This window comes from Microtus pennsylvanicus, chromosome 6, assembly GCF_037038515.1.
Source record: "Microtus pennsylvanicus isolate mMicPen1 chromosome 6, mMicPen1.hap1, whole genome shotgun sequence".
NCBI classification, from domain to species: Eukaryota; Metazoa; Chordata; class Mammalia; order Rodentia; family Cricetidae; genus Microtus; species Microtus pennsylvanicus.
Genome location: NC_134584.1, coordinates 93,260,780 through 93,280,221, shown reverse-complemented (window position 1 = coordinate 93,280,221; position 19,442 = coordinate 93,260,780). Strand labels below are relative to the sequence as shown.

At 43.6% G+C, this 19,442-nt stretch overlaps 1 protein-coding gene across 2 annotated transcripts in view; it reads left to right on the top strand.

Moving 5' to 3' along the window:
• Rpgrip1l (RPGRIP1 like) overlaps window positions 1–7,530 on the top strand; it is a 113,941-nt gene extending 106,411 nt beyond the window's left edge. For both annotated transcript variants that reach the window (XM_075976873.1, XM_075976874.1), the window contains exons 25-26: window positions 2,746–2,879; window positions 4,724–7,530. In XM_075976873.1, the coding sequence (XP_075832988.1) occupies window positions 2,746–2,879; window positions 4,724–4,827 (238 nt within the window). In that variant the 3' untranslated portion in view covers window positions 4,828–7,530. The remainder of the gene's footprint in view (window positions 1–2,745; window positions 2,880–4,723) is intronic.
• Window positions 7,531–19,442: the final 11,912 nt, after the last annotated feature.

Here is a 19,442-nt window from a genome sequence, read left to right as displayed (position 1 = left end):
AAGAAAAAAGATTGAACAAACTAAATACTAAAAGAGTAGATAAGAATGAAAGCCAATCTGGGAAGGGGACATTTAAGCTGATTTATGAAGGTTGAAGGGACTCAGTTGAGATACAAGAGCCTGGGACATAGGGTTCTAGGCTGAGGGAATACCAGGCAAGAAGGATGAGGCAGAGGGCATTCTGGGGTAGATGGGAGGGCTAGCAAGGCTGATCTTAGAAGTAGAGAGTTGCAGGAAGACACAGCTGGGGATCACATGATGTTTGCACCCCCAGATGTGCATCTGGGTCCTTGGGCAGGCCAGGAGCCTCCATGAGGAATGGCCACCAGAACGCATTTGTTCTAACAGCCAAAAGTAGGTCAAGAGGTATGCTTGGGTGCATGCATGTGTGTATACAGGCTAGTTTTTTTTATTTTATCTAGTTTATCTTTCATCCCTTTTGAGTTTAACTTTCTAGTTCTTTCATTGGCTTTATTTATTTTTAATGCTGGGAATGGAAACCAGGTTATTGCTGAGGTCCATGTGAGGCTGGAGTTGTTTGTTTGTTTTTAAAAGAAAACAAACAGTCTTTTTTCATTTTACATACCAATCCCAGTTCCCACTCCCTTGCCTCCTTCCCCCCTCCACCCCAATCCCATCCACTCCTCAGAGAGGGTAAGGCACATTGCTTTGGGAGCAAGGTATCCATCCAAAGAGAATGGGTTCCCAAAAGGCCAGTACATGCAGTAGGGATAAATCCTGGTGCCACTGCCAGTGGTCCAGTAGTCTGCCCCAGAGGCTAGAGTTTTAACATTGATCTCTGCACTAGATCTGCGAATTTTATTTGACCTCTCATTTGCTCTTTACAAATGTAAAGTCAGGAATATTACATTTTCACATTCTTAGCCCTTTTATAGAACTTAGGTTTTTTTAATTTTGTCTCAGAATTAATGTACTACACTCAATGAAGGTAATAGCCTTTCTTTATAAGATGATGCAGGTATGAGCTAAAAATCTGAGATTAAAGTACCTGAAAATACCCCATTACTCTATGCCTCCTTTTCTGTGTGTCCCGCTCTGCAGGATGCCCTCCGCCGGCACTGTTAGAAGGATGGCGTGTCGTGGCACTCACAATGCTACAGTGGTCATATGCTTTAATTTTTAATTTCTTCTTTCCAAACTACATTCATTCTAGGACAACTTTGTTGTTGTTGTTGTACATGAGTGTCTCACTTGCATGTCTATATATGCACCATGTGTATACTATGCCTGAAGAGATCAGAAGAGGGCATTGGATCCCCTGGAACTGGAGTTACAGATATTTGTGAGCTGCCACGTGGGTGCTGGGGCTGAAATCCAAGTTCTTTACAAGAGAGCCAGTGTACCACCTCTTGGGCTCTATCAACAGTTGTTTTGTCTAAGTGAGTAAAGAAATCAGTAGTTAACTTGGAAATCTGTTTAGCTCACCTTTTTTTACTTTGCTCACCCTGCTGTGTTCCAGGCTCTGCTTACTTGTATCACCGCATCTAATCTTCACAAGAGCCCTCCCTGTTCATAGGTCTAATGTCCTCATTGCACAGATAACGAAACTTAGATCAGGGAGACGTGAGGGATTTCTTCAGCATCACACAGCTATACGAGTGTGGCAGTCAGAATGTGAACTACAAATGAATGTCCTAACCACGCATCTGGATCCCTGTATCCTGTGCGTCATGTGAAATACTTGGACCACTCGACAGTCGGGATCCATGTCTATGGTTTCTGTGTGAACGGGTGTTAACTTTCATTGGGCTTAAGAGATCTCTATTTTCTAATTTCTTCACATTCTTTTCCTAGCTAAAAACAGGCTTGTAAAGGAGTGAAATGCTGAGTGTTGTCTTCAGCAAGTTGGTTAGAGACATCGTTGTGTTTACCTATCAGCATTTGGAAAGGATTTGATTTGTGTTTTTCAAGGTCTGATTTCTCAGGGGCTTCAATTTTTCTGTTTCTTGTTTTGTTTCTGATTTGGGATAGATATGTTTCACAGAATTTAAAATGGTAAGATTTACAAGCATCCATGGTTTAAGCTATGCTGCCAAGACATATCAAAAGAGTACTTAACTGTAAATTCCTGTCATTTGGTCAATCCAAGTGTGTTTGGCCTCAGCACAAGCCACTAATTCAAATCAGTTCCATCAGAGCCCTGCAATTATGTGTCTAAAAGTAAAGTAGAACTTGGATGCTGTGGTTGTATATTAAAAGGTTGCTGAAGCAATATGAATATCTGATACAGCCGTTGGGCAGAGCTCAGCCTTTCTCTGTGGGCATTCAGACCGCTCCCCAGGCAGTGCAACCTCTGCATTTTGTAGGACAGCACATACAGTTGGGTAGATTACTTGCTACCAACCCCAGAGTTGTACTGCTGGGGAGTGGGGGAAGCATTTCTTTCTGTCAAAAATGCTGACTGTGTAACCTACCATGGCCTTTGTGAGCTTCATCCTTTTAGTATTAAAAGTAGAAGTATCAAATATCAGATTTGGTGCAATGACATGGACATTGGGTCCTTCTCTTTGCCTGGTCATTTTATTTGATTCTGGAGATAATTACCATCCAGGCTTAAAAAGGAGATTGGTGCCCATTGGAAAGCTTCAAATAGTTCAGTTAAGATCCTTGCCTAAGGTAATTTCCTTTCTACTAGCACCACTGAAAACATTGTCATTTTCCACATAGTTATAGAAAACAAAACAGAATGAGTGTCCGTGACCTTCTCTGTCCTGTCCTTCTTAGTGTGCGCTTCACCGTGGTGAGTGACCCTCCTGAGGACGAGCAGGACCTAGAGTGTGAGGACATCGGCATTGCTCATGTTGACCTCATGGATATGTTTCAGAAAGGGAGAGACATCATCGAGCAGGACCTTGATGGTATGAATGAAAGCATGGCTCTGTCTGCGCAGCCGCCACTACCAAATTATTATTATTATCATCATCATCATCATTATCATTATTCTGACTTCTTTCTGCTGCCTGGGAGGGGTCTGTCACACCTCAACAGAAGGCTGTGCAGCTCAGGCTAGCAACTGCTGCAGCTGGAAGCCTGACCCTGCACCCTCCTCTTCCCTTCCTCACCCTTCTGTGGCTGATAGAAACTTTTAAATAACTGAGCTTCACAGAAATAACTAATGCATTTCTTAGTGTGGGGGCTAAGACACATAGCCTTAAGCTTGTTATTCCAAACCACACCAGCATCTTCTGGAGCCTTCTCTAGTTCAGGGCTGCAGCGAGAGGGTGTGACTCCTCTGCTAACGCTAGGATTCTGGCATTTCGTATGTTCCTCACAAAACTGTAGCCTAGATTTTTACCTTTCTAGGCGTGAGTCCCATCAGTGCGTCATTTCTCCTGTTCTTACATCACACAAGGGATTATACTTTATAAACCATAACCAAGGAAGGCCCTGGCCACACACAGTGAGTCGAGAAACTCAATGCTTCTGCTTCAAGCTGGCTAAGCCCTCTCTGAGACTATGTGCTGGGTTTGTGATTTACCTGTTGAGGTCACAATCAAATCCCTTTCTGAGCACTTTCTAGGGTCCAGGATTCTGCGGTGCTATGGCAGCTCTGTGGAGCTACCTGTCCCAGACACATGGCGGGTTCTCTGAAGTCTGGACTGCACCAAATGATTGCCCCAGTTAGAGCAAATAAGTATCTGGGAGCATGTTTGGAAGCATCCGTGAAGTTTGCACAGCCAGCGTGGTGGCAGCTAGTTACACTGTCATGGAGCAAAAGATGAGAAAATGTTCACGTACCCTTAGTCACCTCTCTGGGACTAAGAATCTAATAGGAATCACCAACATCAGTCTCTGTAGTCAGCTCTGCTTAGTGACCTACCTCCTCCTTGGAGGCCACAGCCACACTCAGCTGACACCCAGCATCTTCTTAAACATGTTAGGACCATGTTCAAGAAGCCAGTCCAATGGCCAGACACTGTCTCTAACAGCATTTTAATACCTTGTTCTGGATCATGTGCAAGTGAGTGGTCTCCAGAAAAGATGAGAGCTCAGGAGAATCCTCTGGGAACCACTGGGCCACTGCGCATCTGGGGGCTCCCTTCTCCACCCACATGCCTACCAAGTTTTCTTTGAAGGTCTTCTCACAATGGTTCTTTGAAGTAACACAGGCACTACTAGAGGCAGTCACTGTAGCTCATCTATTCAGGGTGCTAGGCTGGAGGAACACTTGATCCACCCCCACTGTTACAGTTCAAAGAAATAACAAGAAACTACAAGACCCATAAGCACTATCAAACGTACAAACTCTAGAATTCTGGCCTTGGATCCCTCGGAAATATCTCCCCAGCTGATAGGGTCCGGGGGGACTGACCTGGCATAGCACCAGGCTGTGTTCAAAGAAGCTCCGAGACTTAACTAGTCTGCCTTTGGGCCATCACTGGTAGCTCTCTTAAGGAAAACCCACGTTCACTCAAGAAGTGAACCTCAGGCCTTCAGAGCCAATTCACAGATGCCTTAAAGTTCGTGGGTCTGACTGACATTTTGCTTTTCCTAACGTTAATTGCACAATGTCTTTGCAGAGATTTGGGGGGCTGCAGTTTGTATAGCTGTAGCCTCTCACTCGGTAGGCCTCAGAGCACACATAAAATGTGTGCCTTCACACATGTGCTCCCACACACTGTGCTCCTCTCAAAGCCGTATGAACTAGCCTAGCCAAGAGCACTGCTGACCACCATTGACCTTGCTGCTGCCCTCTTCTCAGTGTTGGATGCCCGAGCGGACGGAGGCAGCATCGGCAAGCTGAAGGTGACCGTGAGAGCGCTCGCTGCTCTGCGGTCTGTCAACGAGCAACATGGAGAGGACTAGGAAGCCTGGAAGAAGCTACTGCAGAGGCGTTCACCTCTGAGGAAATGCCCACATGAAAACTCCAGGATGAGATTTTGAGTAATCACTCTGGTGTGTGTAATCTATAATTCATGGGGAGCTGGGAGGTGCTGGGCTTAGGCTTCAGTTTCAAATCTCGTATAGGTTTTTGTTTATTTTTCTGTTCCCTCTACCCATGACTGCCACCCCTTAGGACTTCATTTCTCCTCAGTGGTCTACCTTCTCAATAATTTATATCAACATGTTAGGATGAAATAGCTATTTACATTTGTAACGTTTTCTTACAAAGAAGTGGGAATAGTTTTATTTTTCATAAGGAAAAGCCTAAATCTTGGGAAACCTATGGGAAAGAAATACTTTTTACGTTATCCCTAATCGTCCCACTAAAGGAAAAGCTTCTGATTAGCCTCATTAAGACTTTTATACTGTGAAGATTTTATTAGAAGCAATATATGAAAATTACTTGGATTAATGTGTTAATCTTGCGCCTTAAAATGCTAATATCCACTTTGAGCACATTAAAGCTCAGTATGTGTTTTCTTTGATGCATGCGGTTTTTATCAATTTGATATAAAGAAGGAGATATGGCATCAACTTAGTAAATTGCTCCCAGTTTTTGTTGTTTTCCATAAACAGTGTAGTCGTTATATGGTATCCATGTGTCTGTAATGCTGATATGGGACCCAAGATTATATAAAGATAGAGAGATACATACATGCATACATATATATATAGGAAATTCATACTTTACAAACTAAAGTTATTACATAGAAAAAATAAAGTATGACCCGAACCCTAAGATGTTTGGTCAGACATGAAAGGAGACCTTTCATCGTTTTTAACCTTACTTCAAGCTTACACAGTGCTGGATGTGTCTGGTTATGCAGACCCTCAAAGAGCAGCTCCAGAAGTTAATTTCTAGCTTTTACACGGTCTTGCTGAAGGGTTTAATTGATATTTTTAATGGAGCTGTGATCGGTGCTGCAAAGGAATTGTCTCTGGGGGTCTGAGATATAATGCATTTCATTTTTTAATTTACTTTTTTATTTGTCGTTTTCTTCAAAGGATTTTTATAGACTGTGGGTTTTCACTGTTTGCAAACAGGCTATTCCTTCTTAAGCATATGTAAAGTATTCAGGGAGATAAGTAATTTATTAAAATCTACCTAATTTGCCGTGCTATATTAAATCTCTGCTTCAGTGATCACAGACCATTTCATTTAGAGAATTAGGCATTCCCTCTTTGTGTGATTAAAGCCCTGGAAAATGAGTTCTTTGCTCCTATTTGTGAACATTCAAAGCCTGCTAATGGCAGGAAGATGGAATAGATTATGAGACAATTCATTACAGTTCAACAGGGGAAAAAGCAGCTATAATGCAGAAATGCAAGTATGAATATCAGTGTATAGTTGAACCGTCTGTGCTCTGACGGCTTCAGCGGTGACTCCTCCTTGGGAGGCTTTGAAATGACATCCATACGATATTAATTTGTTGGCACACTCTGTGGGACCAGTAGAGTATGATGTGACCACAGGATTCTATAAATTTTGTCTGTACCATTGGGCATCCCTGCCCCCAGGCCTGCCATCTCCAAGAGGAATCTTGTTCTCATCAGACTCTGCAGATCTTCCTAACAACTCATTCCTCTGGAACCTTCTAGTGACCACAAACATCTGCAGACAAAACCTCTCCAATCCTAGTAAACAACCACATGTTTGTTGTCACTTTAGCTGGCTCTGAGCTCATCTTTTTGGCCTTTCTTTCCAGCTTTCTTTGGCTTTGTGCAGCTAAAGTGTCATTAAGGCCCATAATATTCCCTGCAGTAATCTAAAACAGCCAGATTATACCCTGGGATTAGCTGAGCAGTTTTTGAGACATTTATTGTGGTATTCTCCCAGGAGGCATGCATTATTGTTTTAAAATGTTATATCCCAAACTAAATAATGCTTTCTGCGGAGAGGAAAATGGATGGTGCTGACTTCTTAGCATCTTTAAGTAGAGACAGGGAAGTCTTAGAAGTGAGTCGACCGTATAGAGTCTGTGCCTCAAGTACAAGTGGGGATTTAGGCAGGCTTCTGTGCCGTTTGTATTTACTAGCCTTAAAACCCTCTGCTTCAGACTCCCACAGATGTTCCCAAGCTCACACGCAATGGCTGCTAAAGGGTTCTATGGGGAAGTGGAATGAGTGTCCTCACGCCGAGGCCACAGCCTCTTTGTCTAGCCATGTGTTAGCCAGGGTTCACTGAAAAGTTCAGCTCCATGAGCTAGCCTTGCTTTGTTAAGGATGGCTAGGGTGTGGGGGCTACCGGGCACACCGACACAGCCCCGAGGAGAACTTGCAGTTCTCGTAACCGCACAGTGCACGCAGCACTCTGGGAGCAGCAATGCTTTAGTTTGGAAATACAAATAGAGACGTGATGTGGCGTGTGGGCGAGTGCATTGTACATGGTTTTTTGCCTACTGTAGTAGAAATGTCAAATTCCCAGCCACTGTCATGAGAGGCAGTTGACAAAAATAAGTTTTATGGTTTACAGTGTGGTTTACATAGAGGACATTTCTCTTCACTCTCGGTTTCAACATGTTTTCTGAATTATCATGGTTTGTTGCCATTTAACTTAAATTAGTTTTTTTAAGAATAAATAGAGACTATGTTTAATCAAATAAAGAACGGCCGCGTTGAAATTCCACTGTTCCTGCCATTCATTTGTTACCACAAAACACAAATAATTTCTATGTGTCAGGAAGAAGTGTGGGCTAAGACGTGGTCATGTGACTTGGGAGGCTCTGCATGCACCCATGTCGCCACAACAAAACATAAATTATTTTAGTAATCTGACATCAAGAGCTGTGACAATGAGAACCAGTTCTTACACATGTTCTAACAAGAATCTGATTAACATTTTTGTGGATATGGAAAATAGCTTTTTTTTTCAGTCAAGCTGGCACTGTTGCTGTGTTTAGAATGATTTCCTTATGTACAAAATAGCAAAATGTGAATCATGTCTGTGAACAAATATGAGACTAAAATATGATCTTCATGTAACACAAAACAACCGAGGAAGAAGCTTTGGTTGTAAGGTGATCGAGTGATTGACACTGTGGGGATGATGACTCCTCCCAAAGGTCAGAGTGCACTCTAGTAAGTGACCCATGCCTAAAGGCCTCTGGCTCTCTTAACAAAGAGAAACCAAACCATGATTTATGATGGATTGGGCACCACGCCTAATTAAATCCATAAGTGGGAGCAAACACAGTCTTACATCCCTTGTGTTCCCAACAAAAACAGCCTCTAGGTCAGCCAGAAAATATCAAAGTAACAGAAACAAGCATTTTAGAGCCGATACTGCAGCGTTAGAAAACGTCCTCTTTCACTTCCATCTCAGAGCATCCCCAGTGGACAGTACCTCACAGTTCAACTCCTGGAAGCCCAGCCCACGCTGTAGGTATGACTCCCTTTGTCCTGGCCTCTCCATTTTCTTTTTTTTTTTTTATGTTTGAGACAAAGTTTCTCTGTGGCTTTGGAGCCTATCCTGGAACTAGCTCTGTAGACCAGGCTGGTCTCGAACTCCCAGAGATCCGCCTGCCTCTGCCTCCCGGGTGCTGGGATTAAAGGCGTGCGCCGGGCGGTGGTGGTCCATTTTCTTTTATCTTTCTTTTGTTTAAAAGAAAAATACAGGATCTCACTATGTAGCCTTGGCTGGCCTGGAAATCGCCATATGGAACAGTCTGGCCTTAAACTCCCAGAGATCTGCCTGCCTTCACCTCCTGAGTGTGGGATTAAAGGCAGAGGCAGGCGTGCACCATCAAGGCTGGCACCCCTTTGTTTTCCAGATAGCATTCAGGTATGGTGTGTATCAGGCTAACAGATTAAATACAAAAGCAGAATCCATCTTTCTTCTACATACAAGAAACACACCTCAACCTCAAAGACAGACATCGCCTCAGAATAAAGGGTTGGAAAAAATTTTTCCAATCAAATGGACTAAGAAACAATCTGGTGTAGCTGTCCTAATATCTAACGAAATAGACTTCAAACTGAAATCAGTCAAAAGAGACAAAGCAGGACATTTCATATTGGTCACAGGAGAAATCCATCAAAAGGAAATCTCAATACTGAACATCTATGCCACAAATATAAGGGCACCCTATATGTAAAAGGAACACTTCTAAAGCTTAAATCATACATTAAACCCCACACACTATTAGTGGAAGACTTCAACACTCCACTCTCACCACTGGACAAGTCAGTCAGACAAAATAACAGAGAAATAAGGGAACTAACAGATGTTATGACTCAAATGAACCTAACAGACATCTATAGAATATTCTATCCAAACATAAAAGAATATACCTTCTTCTCAGCACCTCATGGAACCGTCTCAAAAATTGACCACATACTTGGTAACAAAACAAACCTCAACAAATAAAAAAAAAATTGGAATAACCCCATGTATCTTAACATCACCATGGCTTAAAACTCGAATTCAACAACAATACTAATTCCAGAAAGCCCACAAACACATGAAAATTAAACATTGCTCATCTGAATCATTAATGGATCAAGGAAGAAATAAAGGGAGAAATAAAAGACTTCCTAAAATTCAATGAAAATGACCACACAACATACCCAAACTTATGGGACACAATGAAAACAGTAATAAGAGTAAAGTTCGTAGCACTAAATGCCTACATAAAGAAGCTGGGAAAATCCCACACTAGTGAATTAACAGAACATTTGAAAACTACAGAACAAAAAGACGCAAACTCACCCAAGAGAACTAGACAGCAGGAAATAATCAAATTGAAATCTGAAATCCACAAAATAGACACAGGTATGGTGTGAGCTCTGGAGCGATGTCTGGCCACCTCCTTTTGTCCCTTCCCTCTCACCAGAGAATCACATTGATTACTGTAACAACACCATCTTTCTGTTCACTACACACCGTTTGGTTTTGTTTGATTTAAAGTTTTATATTTCATTATGTCTATGTGTTTGTCATCATGATGGCGGTAAGTTATGTGGGCAGGGCTGTCCGCAGAGGCTGGAGCTGGAGTTAAGGAAAGATGCGAGCTGACAGGTGGGTGCTGGGACCCACAGTCATATCCTCTGGAGGAGCAGCCAGTGCTCTTAACTGCCGAGCCATCTCTCCAGCCTCCATTTCTGTTTCTTTTTTATTAGTGTCTTAATTCTTATCTTTCTATTATCTCTGTTCATTCCTCTAACCAACCAAGCACCCCATGTCTATCAGCTCGTTTCATTGGCTGGCAGCTTGGCCTTGACTTTCTAGAACTTCTCACTATGCAGCTCGTACTGCCCTGGAACTCACCTGATTAGACGACCCACTCCCCACCACCACCACCACCGCCCCAGCTCTGTTGAATACTCCTTCCTCCCTTTCTCTGCTTGGCGTTCCCCATGTGTGGGGCAGCAGCATCTGTGGCAGCTCAGGGGCTTCTCACAATGCTCCATTGTATCTCTCTCTTTCGAGATGGCAATGGGGCTGGGGACTGCTGTCTGGCCAATCTGGCATTCCTGACTTGAACTCAAAGCCTTCCTGCCTCAACTTCCCAAGTAGCTGGATGACAGTGGATGCCAACGTGCATGGCACAGGCTTGTCTCCGTGCACTTGGCAGGGCACTGCAGCCCTTCTGGAACTGATTTCCGTGCCTGGGCTTCAGGTCACAGAGGCAGACGCTCTGGCAGCTCTCAGGCAGCCCTGGTCAGAAAACAAAAGGGAAGTTTTATAAATATCTAAGGAAACGTTTGATCAAAATCCAGCTCTCCTTGGTACAGATATGCTTTGCCATAGGCTCACGTGTTACTAACAGCGAGGAAGTAAGAGGAATTGTAGAAGAAAACTTAAGATACTATTCGCACAACCAAGATATTAAGTAGACCTCTCTTTGACCCAAACAAGAAAGACAGGAGGTATCAAACACAAGACAGACATGCTGAATCTGTAAACATTGGGGCATCTCAGACCATGAGAGTTCACAGTGGAAACAAAAGGCAAAGACCTTGTACTATTAAAGGGAACAGTGGGCCAAGGATGTGTGCACTCCAGCCACGCACCAAGGAATTTAGCCTCAAAATACAGCAGCCAGCAGGCTGGAGGATGTTACGGCTGCAGGAATTTTAGTCATAGATTTTTTTTAACCCGCAGACATGGCAGATCAGAGATGTAGAAAAAGTCTAGATTTGTTTAGCATGATCACCAAGCTCAGACAGATATAGAACACACATGGAACATTCAAAGGAAGATCAACAGCATACTCAACCACAAAGGAAACCTCAGTTTCCAAAGGCCTCGGATCTGCTAGACTGCACAACTCTAGGCAAAAGGCAATGAAATGAGAAGCAGATAGCAAAAAAAAGATAGCTCTAAGACCCAGTCCTTTCTAAAAGTTAAAATGCATGGATTCGTTTTCAGTTTGTTTGGGATTCTCACAGGACTAGAAATAACCCCACTCCTGCAACAGATGGAAGAGAAAGAAAATCTCCAAATACGTTTTGATGCATGAGGGAAGGAAATGTCAGCTCAGAAAGCCACTGCCAGCCAGGCATGGTTTGGTTTGCACATAACATGGTCTGACAGAATTCAGGTGGTGGAAGAACACAGATTGTGCCAACGGAGGAGAGGGACCAGCCAACCCGAGTGGCTGAGTATTGGAGCTGGTGGTGAGGCCTGGTGTTACCGCTGGAGTCTAGAATGTCCCCTAGAGACTCACAGCACCCAGCCTGGGTTGCTAGTAGAAGGGGGTAGAGCCTGGTTAGAAGACCTTGGGTCCCTGGGGATGTGCTCTTGAAGGAGATGTTGAGCCTAGCCCTTCCCCCGTCTGCTTCCTAGAGGTCTGCTCTGTCTGCCTGCCACATACTCTACCATGATGCTCCCCCTCAGCACAGACCCAGAGCGACAGGGCCAAGTGATTATGGCCTGAAAACCCACAGCTCTGTGTCAAGATTAATTTTACCTCAGATGTTTTTCCATAGCAGCAGTAAGCTGACGAACACATTTGGCAACATCAGATCATTAGCTCTTGGAGAAAAAGAAGCAACGTCCAGTCTGTAGGACCAGATGCAACAAGGAGGAGGCCATTCTGGAAGAGGAAGATGCCTTGGAGACTTGTAGCGAAATAAAAGAGAGAACTAACTGGCTTCCCAAGAAACACGATAAATAAGATTAAATCAATAAAAAGTGGGCATTTCCTCAAGAAACTAAAGAGAGCTGCAGCAACAGAAGAGGGCAATGTTGAGCTAAGAAACTTGGGTTCCCCCAAACCCTTCTCTATCGGGATTGTCTCAGCCGGTCCAAGGAATGCAGAAATTGAAAGGGAATCCTGCCTCCATCTTCTCTGAGAATACAAAATAAGGATGAAGCGTTCTCAGCAGCTGTCAGTTGAGCATCACGAAGCTGGAGAGGGCAAAGGAAACAGCGACTGCCCGTCATCCCACCAACCAGAAGTAGACATCCACATCTGGGCATGCTCGTTTCCTTTATTTTAAATAAATAAAAATGTTGAACTAGCACAAGAGCCACATGCCCATATGTTCATTAGAAATCAGAATACAGATGGTTAAAGTCTCCCGCTACATACCACCGGTAATCCAGACCTGCTTCCCACCACCGTTTGTATGTAAACACATGCATTTATCCACACAATATGTATAGAATTGTTTTGCTCTTTATTTACATAACTGTCAGACACTGCAGGCATTGTTTGTACAGCTTTCTTTTTTCCACATAACTTTTAACCCATGTTTTTGAAGTCCACCCTTGTCGCTAACATTTCAGTGCCAAAATAGAGGAGTCTGTGGCTTGAGCGTGAACCTTCTGCAGCAGGACAGCGATCTGCCCAGTGTTAGTGAACCTGATGGTCTCACCACCCACTGTTGAGAACAAGAAGACATCATTTGGAAATGTTAAAAATGCCATCTGGCTACCTGGGCTGTTGTGCTCCACGGTCCCGCCTGCTGAACGCGTGGAGGATGAGCCCAGACTGGGGCTGCTCTTCCCCCACAGGTACTTGCTAGTTTGAACATGAGGTCAGGAGACCACACAGAACCTCAGAGACCTCTGGGTCTTGAAGGGAGAAAGTTGGTATTGGACTTGAGACCCAAGTATGTCCTCCACAATTTGAGTCGGGACTGGAAAACTAAATCAAGACAACTGTAACTGGGAAGTAGACCGTCCAGTCTGAAACCCTGTTCTCGCTCTCCCATCTCTGTATTGATGAAGAATTCTCAGACTGCTAGAACCACCACCGCCTGTCACTGTCAGAAGCAACTCTCTAGAAGTTACCCTCTGCATTCTCAAATTAGTACCAATAATTGTGGAAGGAGAAAAACAATCCCTTCAAATTGCCCTCTGACCTACGCACTTGCACAAACACACACATCATAGCATGCATAATCCCCCACACATAAACACAAAATAACTAAGTTTTACTGTAATGGTTAATTTTTTAAATTATTTAATTCTATATGTCCAGGATTCTTAAACACACCAAAATTTTCATGATATTTTATAGAAAAACTGAAAAACCAAAGGAAAAAGGAAATCTTAAAAGCAAGTGGAGATGAAAGACACATGTTCAGAGGGACATCACTAAGACCGAAGAGACAACTTCTCAGTTACATCACCTGTGTTACAAACAGCTGGTGCTTCCAAACCCATAGGCTTATGACTCTAATACCTGAGAACCAGGGGCTTCCAAAGGAAGAGAGTTCTCCCTTTGTAAGGCTCATTGTATAGGGTTTAAAGCGCTAACAGTGGCCCACGTTTCAGTTCTTTGGGTATCAAGACCACCAACTCTCTGTTTCTTTGGCACTCTGGAACTATTCCAATGGACCAGAGCTGGCATCCCGTGGAGGATCAGCTCCCACCTTCAGCTCCTCGCAGCCTCTCAGTTCCCCTGCCATCTTTCACCATCTTAATACCTCGACCATCCTCAGCTTTTGTAGATTCTTCCCTCAGTTGCTCCTGGAATTCTGCTGGATCCCAGTAAGCGCTCCAGTGACAGGGCTCTTTGGAGCTCATTTACCTCAGCGTTGCTGACCTTTGAGTGCTGGGACCCTCAGCTCCCGGTGCCTCTAATGGACTCCTCAGCAACCTGCCCACTGTTGCTGCTGGTGCCAGGCTAAAAGCCCCAGTTTTTTCCTACTATTCTTTCAACTAGTTCAGCCCACCTTCCCAGTCATAAAGACCACAAAGAGACAGTAGGTAAAAGACTATCAGGAGAAGGTTTTATTGGAGACAAAGTTGCAACACTAGAAGTGAGGAGAGAGTTAACCAGTGCACAGAAAAGAAACCTCTAGACTAGAAGACTGAAAAACATCTTGCTAAGCTAGCTAGAAATAGGTATGTCGTGCTAGTGCTCAGAGTATAATCTAGCCAGTCACAGGATAACGTCTACTTCCACCAGTCATGAGCCTCACAAAAGAACCAATCACAGCTTACTGACTAGTGTTCATGGTATCATAATGTACTTGGCATGCTACCAGAAGAGAAAGGTGACCACTAACCCAGCCACAAACCCTGTGATCTACAATGGTGACCTGCCGGTATTATGCACTGGTACAGTAATGGCACGGACATTGTGGGAGTAACCAACCACTTGTTGCAGTTAAGGCCCACTCCATAAAATGGAACCCATGCCTGACAGTGCTAAAGTGGCCAGGAACCTGAGACTAGCTACATCATCAGCCTAGGGGAAAACCGAATATCAATAAAAGTATGCCAAACAACATTCTCCTATAACTATAGCTCAGCATCTCAGCCACCATCAGAGATGAGTCCTCATGTAGTAATGGGAACTAACAAAGAGACCCACAACCGGACAATGTGCAGAGTGAGAGACTTTGGAGCACTCAGTCCTGAATGGTATAATTTCATCAGACTCCTCCCCTCAAAGCTCAGGTGGCTATGCTGAAGAGGAGATGAAGATTGTAAGAGCCAGGGGGGATGGATGACTCCAAGTAAACAGTGTCTTCCAGACTAGAAGAGATGAACACATGGACACTGTGGCAGCATATACAGAGCCAGCACAGGTTCAAGCCAGACAGGGTCCCAGTACTGAGAGAGGGAAGTGGATGTGAGTTCCTATCCTTAACCAAGACATCATCTCCAACTGGCATCCATTTGCAAAGGAAAAATAAGTTTTTGCCAGTGAAGTCTCTCTGGGTATATTAGCCTCATTTAAGGGCAAGCCCCCTGCCCAGTAGCAAATGACAGACACAAAATGGACTCAATTTGTGTCATGTTGCTTTGTCTGAGTATTTTCTGTCATACTAGTCTCTTGCTTGTATATTATTTTTTATATATTTTATGTTTTAATGGGCTTTGTGTATGTGATACTTGTATGGCTTTCTTTTTCTTTCTTTTGTTTGCCAGTTCATTTGCTTTCCTAGAGAGAGAAGGGGTGTGAAGTTGGGTGGGTGGGCAGGTGGGGAGGATCTAGGAGGAGTCAGGAGGAAAAACTATGATGAGAATATATCATGTGAAAAAGTGTATATAATGTGTGTGTGTGTGTGTGTGTGTATGTATGTATGCGTGTACTCAAGGCAGGGAGGCACAAGGGCGGGTCTGGCAACTGTCAATCAAAGGGTCATGTTCTGGAACACCACTCTGCCAACCGTTTAGCTTATTTGAAGAAAAAAGCTAAACACTGAGGTTACCTCCCAACAGTGTTTGCCAGTGCTAAGCTCCTGACTGATGAGTCTCAGGAGCCTAAGTGGTAGGACACATCTTTTAGACCCTACTTCTCATTCTTCACCCTTCAGCTCATCAAAAGAGTTAACATTACAAGCAAACTCTCATGAGCAATGAGATCAGGATGCCCTGGAGTAGTGGAACCCGCCTTCTTCTGATGGGATGGAGGTGTGTTATTCTGTGCCGTTCCTCCGAAGGTCTAGCAGTATCAAAGCCACTGGCACTCACAGAGGTGATCAACTTCAAATATAGCTTTACATTGGCTTTTCCATCCAAACCTCTTATTCCTCCCAGTTCCTCCCTCCTGACTCCCCACAGACTGTGTCTGCAAGCAAGCCTTGTTGAAGATCTTCCTTCTTTTTTAGGGCAGACACCAGAAGTGACTCCAGAAAGTAGGACACAAGAGTGGGACTCTGAAAATTGGTCACTCACAAACCTGGGATTGCTAAGGTGGGAAATTGGTTTTAGGAAAGAAATTGAAGAAAAAAGAAAAAAAAATAACTTGGAAGTAACAGTTACAAGGTACCTAAGAGAGAGGGGAAAAAAATGCAACCAAAAGTAGACTCTTACCAGAAAAGCTAAGTGGGTAGAAATAGACAAGAAAATGATATGAAATAAATAAGTGGAAAGAATCAGAGAGAAAATAACACATAGAGAAAAGGTTTGCGAAAGTATTATTGGAGGTGCTAATGGGGAAAGTGAATGGGAACTAAATTGGAAAGTACATGACAACGCCCCAGAGAAAGTGCTGGCTCTTGGATGGAAGGATCCAGTATACAGGACATTATTTCAAAACAGTCAGCTTTGACACCCTGAGCAACTGTCCAAGTAAAACTACTCAGAGTTACAGCAAAAGAAAACCGTCGCCCAGCCTTCCAGGAAGGAGAGGAAGTTTACACAACATGAGAATGAGATCAGCAGCGGAGTTCTCCAGAGCAAGATGCAAAGCAGACAGTAGTGAAACCTGTCCCGAAGCTCAGGGGACAAGCCAAGAGGTCCAATTCCAGTCTTCAAATACCAAGGGTCTAGGGAAACGAATTTCGTCGCAGTGAAATTCACGTAACATAAATCACCTACGTAAAAATGGACAAATTGGAGGCATTGACTCTTTCACAATGACTACAAACTCTTCCCACGTTGCAAACATTGCCATCACTCCACAACAAAATAGTCATTTACTCCCCAGCACCCACTTCCAGTTTGGGGCCAACCTGCTTTTTGTTTCTATGAGTTTGCCTGTTCTAGACACTTCCTACAAATGGATCTAATACACCTGATTTCTTAAGGGTTTCTTAAGGGTGCGTCTGTGTTGTAGTGTGTATCAGTACTTTGTAATTTCTATGGCTTAGTAAGAAGCCATTGTATGCATATGCAAATGTTATCTATCCATCAGTGGATAGACATCTGGGCTGTCTCTGCCTTTGCGACGCTGAATAATACTACTATGAACATTTGGGTAGAAGAATCTGTTTTCTTATTTTCAACTCTTTTGGGTACATATCTAGAAATGAAATTGCTGGGGCATGTGATGAAATGCCTACGTTCGTCTCTTTTCCACAGCCTTTGAACCATTTTATAGCACATTCTGTAAGAGTTCTGGCCTCTCTACCTCTCGTGTGAAGTCGTGTCTCCTGTGGTTTTATTTTAATTTCTCTACTCACTTAATGGTACTAAGCATATTTTCATGTGGTCATTTATGGAACAATTTAAACATAAAAATGGAGGGTGTTCGACTGATGGCACCCTTCCTGAGAATTTATTAGAAGACAGTTCGCAGCTAAATAATCTGCAAGGGAAGAACCGTAAGGGACTGGGCATGAGCGCTGACTGTTAAAATCAAAGATGTTCAGGAAGCCATCGATGGAGATAAGAATAAGAGAAAAGTGATGATTGTTTGATGCTCTGAAAAAGTAGAAATATATTTTAATTACAGGAAAAAGAAAAAAGTAGAATGTATTCATTAATTTTACCATACATTATGAATGATCCGAGGTATCATTTGAAGTAGGTAAAGCACACAGGCGGGAAAGGGGAAGAAAGGAAGAGCATGTGAACATCCAGCGCCAAACAGGAAGATGATGTGAGCGGAAGCTAAAGAGGGGACCGTGATAGATGGACTCTGTACAGTAATGTACGCAGGTGACGAGGCCGAGACCAAGCTGTGCTTCACAGTGGTAAACTTAAATCATCACAGCACACTTAAGAAGCAAACGTCCAGCTTGACCACCCTGCAGAACTCAGCTCTTCCCTGTGAAGTGGCGCTTCTAAAAGACACCAACTGAATCAAAAGGAAAATTACCAGGCAGACGCCCACGAGGAAGCGCTTGATATCTCACAGGACAAACTCCGTGGATGTTTCTATCCATGGGTGCCTAATGGATCTCTGATTCTAAGAGCCATCGTTCATAGTAAAAAAACACAGCAGCAGCCTCCATGAAGCATAAACACAGGGCCGAGAAGACAAACACAGGAACACATGCCGCGCACTGTCTGCGCTCGGTGCGCTATTACCCAGTTCGCGAGCTTCCGGCAAGGGGGCTGGAGGTTAAAATACACAGACGCACACAGACAGAGAGACAGCGACACAGGTCATCCTTGAATTCCCCAAGAATGCCCCCTTTATTGTGTTCAGGGGCAGATTATATAGAGATAGCCACGCCCCAGGCAAACCCACCAGAAACCACTCTCCTGCCATCAGGAACTCCTGAAGGTCTCGAGCTCAGAGCAGCTGTAGGCACTCAGATCAGGGGAAAACAAGTTGTTTACAAGAAATTCAGGATCTGGGGTCTCACTGCTCCCAACAGACGCATTAATTAGAGAGGTGGCCAGGGCCTGTTCAAGATAGGGCATGTAGGGAGAAGAGGAGGGGGAGAAGGGGGAGGAGAAGAAAGGACAATGGCATTAAATGTTATAATGCCTAAATAGATCTTATAAATGCATATTGAACTCCAGCCTTATAGAAGAGAAAGTGTCTTTTTTAAGTACTTGGGAGCATTCATGCTCATTGGCTATGTGTGCAGTATCCAGAAAAGTCTAATAAGTTCTATCAAGAAGTAATAGAATCAACAATCCTGTCCTATCACAATTCAGTAAAACTGGAAATGTGTTTTTAACGGTAACAGTGCTTTTCCACCTGAACATCTTAAAATTATTGGACAGCTCATGGAAGTAAAAGTGACTCTACATAGCCAAAGCAGTCCTAAGCAGCAAGAGCAAGCCAACCCTGGAATACCTGACCTCAAGTTACACTATAGAGTTATAGTAACAAAACCAGCATGGCCCTTATGCAAAAAAAAATGCATGAACCAATAAGAAAAAACAGAACAGAATTCAACACACACAGCTATTGCCACATCATTTTCACTTTAAGAAAAAAAAAAAACATTGATGGAAAGGTACCCTCTTCTGTTGCAGGAGGTTCTTCCGCTCCTCCAGCCAATAGCCGCTGATTGGGGCGTGGTCTCTCAGCGGCTATTGGCTGGAGGAGCGGAAGGACCTCCAGCAACACTCTTCCACAAATGATTCTGGGAAATAGAATTCCACATAAGAAGGAAGACAGAATCCTTTCCCTCACCCTGAGCAAAGGTCAAGCCATAAGAGCCGGAGCTGCAAAACTGCTAGAGGAAAACAGGCAAAACCCTTGAAGAAGTAGACAGGGACTTCCTGTTTAAGACCTCCAATACATAGGAAATAGTCTGAGAATTGACAATTGGATTGCATGAACTTAAAAGGCTAAAGGCTTCTTTGTAGCAAGGCAGCAGTCAGCACAGCGAAGCAATAGCCTGCAGACTAGAAAAAAAGTATTTGTTGACCGTATAATTGATGGGGGATTAATATCTAGGATGTGTAAAGAATGCCAAAAGTTAAATTCCAAAAGATGAAATCATGT